At 65.0% G+C, this 6,863-nt stretch overlaps 1 protein-coding gene across 11 annotated transcripts in view; it reads left to right on the top strand.

Annotated features, from left to right (window-relative positions):
* TSPAN4 (tetraspanin 4) overlaps positions 1-6,863 on the top strand; it is a 26,969-nt gene that overhangs the window by 10,959 nt on the left and 9,147 nt on the right. The window contains exon 1 of one of the 11 annotated variants that reach the window (XM_040639704.1): positions 367-466. The exons of 9 other annotated variants lie outside the window; for them this stretch is intronic. In XM_040639704.1, the coding sequence (XP_040495638.1) occupies positions 404-466 (63 nt within the window). In that variant the 5' untranslated portion in view covers positions 367-403. Of the gene's footprint in view, positions 1-366; positions 467-6,863 lie in introns of those variants that run through there. One more of the 11 variants, XM_008699676.2, reaches the window with a different exon arrangement.

The following is a 6,863-nucleotide window of genomic DNA, read 5'->3' as shown; positions in this document are numbered from 1 at the left end:
CGCCGCCGGGGCGGAGCGGAGCGGCGCGCCCGGCTGCCACCGCGGGGCCGGGGCCGGAGCGGGATGCGGCGTTCCGGGGCGGTGGGCGCGGGGCGCTGAGCCGGGCGGCGGCCCTGGCGCGATGCGCCGCTCGAGCACGGACGAGTCCACGTACCGGCGCAGCCCGTCGCCGGAGGGCAAGGAGCCCGGCTTCGCGCGCGGCGGCCCCTTCCGGCGTTACAGCAGCCTGTATGGGCGCGCGGGCGCCGGGGACGGCGGGGACGGCAGCCCCTTCTTCGGCCTGCACGCCAACCCCGGCCCCAAGGCGGCCCAGGCGCGCTACACGTCGCCCAAGGGCAACAAGTACGTGGTTTTCTACCTGGACCTCTCCTTCATCTTCCTCCTAGAGCTGAAGCGCTGCAGCATGGCGCGCGGCTGCCTCCAGGGCGTCAAGTTCCTCATGTTCGCCTTCAACCTGCTCTTCTGGGTGAGTGGCGGCGGGGCCGCGGCCCCGGGTCGGCAGGAGGAACGAGGGAGAACAGAGAGTCGCCGCTCCAGCAGGGATGGGGGGCGAGCCGCCCGGACGTAGACGGGCAGAGGTGTGCGCCCAGGATCGCTGCTCCGGCCGGGGGCCAGGGCCGGCCCGGCCCGTGGGGCGCCTTTCGGTACCGCGAGGCTCTGGCCGAGGCTCCGCACTCGGGCCCGCTGCCCCGCGTCCTCTCCGCTCTCTTCCGGAGACGGACGTGTCCCGCACCTGCGCGCCCCACAGGGCGGCAAGGCACTGCGCCCGCCCGCGCCGGGGTTCGAATGCTGGCCGTGGCAGGCAGTGCGCTGAAACTGTGGGGCCTCCCTTCCATGCCCTCCCCTCCCTCCGCGCAGCCGGCGTCCTTTCTCCGACCCTACCCCCCCCCCAAGTGGACTGACCTACTGGGCCCAAGGACCGTGGTTCTCAGGGGGCTGTTGGGGGCCAGGTGGTCCCCTCCGGTTTCTGGAGGCGCTGTGGTAAGGGAGCGGGGTGTGTGTGCACCGATGAGTTGTCTGGCTGGGCCTGACCCTGAGCAGGGTGTTGGGCCACAGGTGTGGTGGGGAGCTCCCTGCTGGCTCTTCCTGCGTGGTTGGGTGCAGGAGTGCGTGTGTGCGTGAGTGTGTGTGTGTGCGTGTGTGTGTGCGTGCAGGGCGGGGGCGCCATAAACTTTTGCTGAGGTGGGTTGGGTTTGCTCAGACAGGATGTGTGTCCAGTGTCAGAGGTCTTGGAGCTGCAGGGTGGCCCCTTCCTCCTCCAGACAAGGGTGGGTGGGTGGGTGGGGAGGATGATGGCGATCACGGAGTTGCCACCCAGCCCCGGCCCCAGCCCCATAACTGCTGGGAGCATGGCAGGCCCTAGCTGTGGCAGTGACGCGCGGCCAGGCTGAGGTTCCACTGGCTGGGCTAGGGGAGGCTCGGTGGGGAGAGGATGCCAAGGTCACTCAGCCTCACGGTTAATCCTTCCACAGCTTGGAGTCGGGGGGCGTGGCTTTAGCTCCCGCCTGGGCTCTGGACCCCACAGGGAGGCTGTCCTTTGCAAGCAGCTCCATTGGGCCAAATGCCCAGGAACCCGGGTCCCTCTTTCTGCTGCTCCCTTCCTTCTTAGGCTGTATTTTTCTCTTCCCAACTTGTGGTGGGGGTAGTCACGGGACCCTGGGAGGGGCAGCCAGCCTGGGCTGCCTGTGGGGTGTGACCCACAGGGGCTCCTGCCCCAGATGCCTGCTTCCAGAGGCAGTCACGCCAAGAGTTGGTTCTCTATGAGAGAGTCCTGGGAGGGATGAGGCCCAGGCCCAGATGGAGGGCAGGCAGAGGTGGGTGGTGGCTGGAGCCCGGGCCCAGGCCTGTGAATGGGGTGAGCATCTTCTCTTGGGGGGGATGTGACCAGCTGCAGAGGGCACCAGTGTGGTCAGCACCGAGTGGCTGGTGGAGTCAGCACGTCACCGCGGGTGACCAGACCTGATGGTGGTGGCAGGGTAGGTGGCGGAGTGCCTGGGGTGGTGGTGGGGGGCAGTGGGTGTGGTGGAGAGTCGGGTCTCAGGAGATGGCCAAGACTTGCTTCTTCCCATGTCTGCTCTCCTCAGTGATCTGGGCAGCTGCCTGCAGGCAGAAGGAGAGGGGACCCCTCCAGGGTCCGGCCCCTCCCAGTGGGTCCCCAGGCAGAGCTGTCTTTGCCCCGTGAATCCTGTAGGGGCATCAGTACCTGCCGCAGGGCAGACACGCTCTACCAGTTCCTGCCGTGGATCAGAGACCCCGTTGGGACTCCCTGGGCTGGAAAATCCATTTCCCTTTTATTCCATAATTCTCCCTCCCAGCGGAGCAAGCTGGTCCCCTTCTGCTGACCTGGGCCTGCCCCTTCCCTGGTGTGGTGTCCAGCCAGGGTCTGAGACCCGGAGGTCAGAAAGGGGCACCCGGGCCTGCCCACAGCCCCCGGGAAACACTGGTGAGGCGCGGTGGGGATGGTCAGGAGGCTGAGTCCCTGTGTGGGTGCCAGCTAGGCCGCAGGTGCCTGGGGCAGAGGCTGGAGCACCCTTGCCCCGGGCCCCAGGTCCTTTGCTACCTGGGGGTTCTGGCCCCTCACTCCATTTCCCACAGTCACCGGGAGACCCCTGAGTGTCATGCCTTTGTCTCCCCACTGGAGCTATCTGTAAGGGTCGGGGCTGAGGTGGTGGGAGGGGAGTCCCAGAGAGCTGGACCTGAAGACACTCACCTGTGTCCGTGCCTCTGACCCCACCTGCAGGGCCAGCCCTGCAGAGGGGAGGTCATCATCTGCAGCTAGGGTGGGATGGGGGGGAGTAGTGTCTGGTGGGCCAGACATGCCTGTCCTGGGTGTGGCTCCCAGAGGGAGTGGGTGCCGGGGGCCCTGGTAGTGGGGGAGCAGGAGTCCAGGCTGCAAGTGCAGATGGGGGGAGGGGAGCAGGGAGGTGAGGGGTTCCAAGGGCACCATCCCTCACACCTACTTAGAGGTCAACAATGACTTCTCTAACTTTGTCGCACGCTCATCTTGGCTCTCCTGTCCCCCAAGCCCTGCCTGGCACCCCTTTACCTCAGGGCCTCGATTCTGCTGGAGGTAGACCCCCCAAGGCCCTCACATGGACCCCCTGGCCCTGGGGTGCCCGTGGCCGAGATCATAGTTCCTGACTGGGCCTGGGGAGGTAGGGAGGGGGAAGGGCAGGCTCAGGAGATAACGGGCTCTTACTTATGTGCCCCGTTTGCTGGGTTTTCCTTGGGGACTCCTGCTTGGGCCTGGGAAAGCAGAACTGAGGCCTCCAGCCTTGGGTCCTCGTGGGGCAGGAAAGAGTCATCACCTGTCTGTCCTGGACTCGATCTGCCTGGTCCCGTGTGGACTGGCTGGGCCACTGGCCCGTCCCTGCAAAGGAAACAGGCCCCCGTGTTGTCACCAGTGCTTGCAGCCGGGGTGACCTGAGACGGGGGAGCTGGGAAGGCACAGGCACCACCCAAGGGAGGAGAGGGATAGAGATGCTGGTGGTGGGGGCCCCACAGAGTTCAGAGCCGACTGACCCGCAGACCCTCTCCTGCCTTCCCACAGCAGGTGGGGCCTTTGCTGGGGACAGACAGTTCCAGCGGGACACAGTGGCCCTCCTCTGAGGCCTGCACAGGTGTCGGGCAGCTTAGGGCCAGGGTCCCCTCGATGGGGCGGGGGGAGTGTCTCCTAGGAGCCCCATCCTGGTGAAGAGGGCCATGTTCAGTACCGGGGAACAGGTGGGGTGTACCATGTGATGCCGGGTGTGGGGTGAGGGTTTGGGGCTGTCCAGGCCCCCCCGGTCAGAGGAGAGGAAGGAGGTGCTCTTTCTGCCCTTCCTCCGCTCTGGGGCAGAGTGCTCAGGGCTCGCACAGGGGCATTCTTGGTGGTCCAGGTGGTCTGGGACGGGGTAGGGGGTGGACCTGGGTGGAGAAGGGGCTGAGCCTAGCAAGGTCAGGGTGCTTCTGTGTCTCCCCCTCGCCAGGTGCCCAGCTCCTTCCAGATTCGGATCAGCCAAGCTGAGGGTCCCTCCCCCTGCTGCTCTCCTGGCAGGGGTCCCTTGCCACCCCCCTTCCTACCTCCCGGCTGCTCGCTGCTCTGCCTCTCCCGGCGCTTGTGGTCAGGGTCCCTCTGCATGCATGGCTGGGGTGGGGGTTGGAGGCCTGCCTGCCTTTTCCTGCTGCCCAGGCCACCCTAGGACTTTGGGTAACTCCTGCCCTCCTCAGGGTCTTCTTGGGGTCTCCCTTGCCTCAGCTGCACCCCAGGTGAGGAGCTGCAGATGACATCCGAGTGGGTGGCCTGACCTGCTGTCACTGGCCCTTGGGCAAGGCCCCTGAGACTGCTGGAGGAGGGAACACAGGGTGGCAAAGGGCCCCGTAGAGCTGGGGTCCATGACCTCCCCCCAGGCCTCCCTGCAGCTGGGAGGTCCCAGGGCAGGGCCAGTGAGTGTCTCAGACCCTGTTGCTCCTCTCAGCCTCAGCCTCCTGATGGTAGCTGGGCGCGTCCCGGTGTCCGGGCTCCTGTTCCTTTCTGCCACGGGTAAGGCAGGGCGTGTCCTACTGCCTGCAGGTAGGGGTGGGTGGGCAGCCTTGTGATGGGTGGAGCGGGTTCTGTGCTGGGATTGGGTCTGGAGGGCACGGGGGGAGGTGCTGGGGGTGGGTGTGCTTGGCGTCCCTGGTCAAGGGTCAGGACACTCTCCTCCCTGGGGCCAGCAGCTGGCCGACGGGACAGACGGGGGTTCTGGGGCCTGGGGGTGCGGATCTGCTCTGTGGCGGCAGTACCGGTCTCTGGGGCCAGCTCAGCGACAGAGCCCTCCCTCCCACGGCGGGGGCGGCCAGCAGACACCATGCCCGGCCGCAGTCTGTTTCTGAGTGCAAGTGCTGATGCTGGAACCAGGTGCGGAGCTGGTGGCTCCCCTGATAGGGCGGGGGTGGCAGTGGTCAGTTAGGGGTCAGTCACTGGTGGCCTTGCTGTGGAGTCCTGGCGGCCCGGCTCTATCCTGGGTGGTTGTCGGGTCTGTCCACCCAGTGACCCAGGTGGGCTTCGTGGTGCCTTTGTGAGTGTCCCTGGAGTCTGGCCTGTTGGGAGGGAGGACAAGGGGAGAGGTGGGTCGGCCAGGCCTCTCTGGAGAGGCCCTTCCGTATAGAAAGCAGGGGTGGATGGGCTCTGTGTGGGGCAGAGAGATGTGGCCTCGGCCATTCAGGGCTGGAGAGGGCCCCTCGGAGGCCAGGTGGTCCATGTCCCAGCTGCACCTTCCCGTCTGCGGCCCTGTCCTGCTGCCTACGGATGGGGCTTTGTCTTCCCCCTGGCTGCCCGAGGTATCTGGCGATGGCCTCTCCCTCCCCTCCCCCAAGCAGTGCTGCTGAGTTTCTTGTGCGGGACTCTCTGCGACGGGGTGGCGGGGGAGGGGGGACGACTCACGACCCCGAGATCGAGGGTCTCGTGTTCCACTGACTGAGCCAGCCAGGCGTCTCTGCTGCTGTGGTTCTTTTCTGTCCCCTGGATGTCTCTTGTGGTCCATGAGCCCCTCCTTGCCCTGGAGGGTGGACTTGAACCTCCTGAAGCTGCTGGCCAGGGCTCTTCTGCTCCTCTGCCCGGTCCCTCCCCCGTGCACACTGGCTTCAGGGGTCCTCAGTCAGTGGGGCTGGTCTCCTTGTGTCCAAGCCTTGGGGGTGAGTGAACGGGCTGATGATGGCACGGGGGCTTGCCGGAGTTTAAGAACATCAACGGCAGACAACTGTCACCCAGGGTGACAATATCTGGTATCTCAAGCCCCTTCGCTCAGTCTCCCTGATTCCTGCCTTGGGGCAGCTGCAGACATGATTTCTGGCACGGTGGACAAATTTTGCCATTCCTGAACTTGTATTGATGGGGTCCCTTCGTGGCTGTTCTCGGCTGGGTGGGGTGAAACACCTTGCCATGCCCAGCCCCCACCCCAAGGCTGTGCTGGCTGCCAGGCAAGGGGCTTCTGGGCACAGGCTTGGCCCCCGCGGGCACCCAGCCCTCCACTGTGTTCCAAGGACATGGCCAGCTGTCCTGCCATCTGCTGGCCGGAGGGGCAGTGGCAGAGAGCCACCTGATACCTGCCGCTTCATGGGCCTGGGGGCGGGGGTGGTATCTCAGACCATGTGGTCCCTATATCCCCAGCCCTAGGCCAACCCGAAAAATGCACAGACAAGAAAAAGGACAGCAGGAATGTCAGGGGGCCGTCGGGGGAAGTACAAGCCAGGCACTGGGCTGGGGCTGGTAACAGGTGAGGGCAGAAGATAGGGCATGTGCTCGAGGTACACCAGAGGGAGTCAGTGAGGCCACAGCGGATGGCAGGGCAGGGATGGGGTCCCCAGCAGGAGGCCTGGGCCCCTCTCTCAGGCTGTCATGGAGTCTGCTCCTGGGACCCAGCTGGGCTCCTGTGTGGCTGGGAGGAGAGTCCAGCCAGTGCCCCAGGCAGTGAGAGAGTGAGGCTGGACATCCGTGGGATTGGGGTAGGGTCCCAGCCTCCCAGGGACCTCAGCCCCACTAGCCCTGTGTTTGATGTTCTGTGTCTGAGTTTAATGGGCCTTGTTTTTTTCCTGCACTTGGAGGCTGTAATTTTCCTGCCAAAATGTTTTAAAAGCTGCATACGCAGAAACATTTTCAAAATTACAGGTAATTTTATTAACTGTGTGTGTGCATTCTGTTAATGTGTGTGTCCGAGTTTTTGGTGATTGGTCTATGCAGACATGCTTGAACACGGAGGGCCTTGGGGCTTGCGGGCATGACAGGTTATAGGGCAGCATGTCTGTGACATTGAGCCTGTGTGTGACACTGATGCTGAGAGGTGCCTGTGGCAGCGGGGGCGTGTGACGCGGTGACGGTGAGGGGTGCCCGTGGCAGCGGGGGC

This window comes from Ursus maritimus, unplaced genomic scaffold, assembly GCF_017311325.1.
Source record: "Ursus maritimus isolate PB19 unplaced genomic scaffold, ASM1731132v1 scaffold_23, whole genome shotgun sequence".
NCBI lineage: Eukaryota > Metazoa > Chordata > Mammalia > Carnivora > Ursidae > Ursus > Ursus maritimus.
Note: the sequence above shows the minus strand (reverse complement) of the source record. Positions and strands in the feature narration are given on the sequence as shown.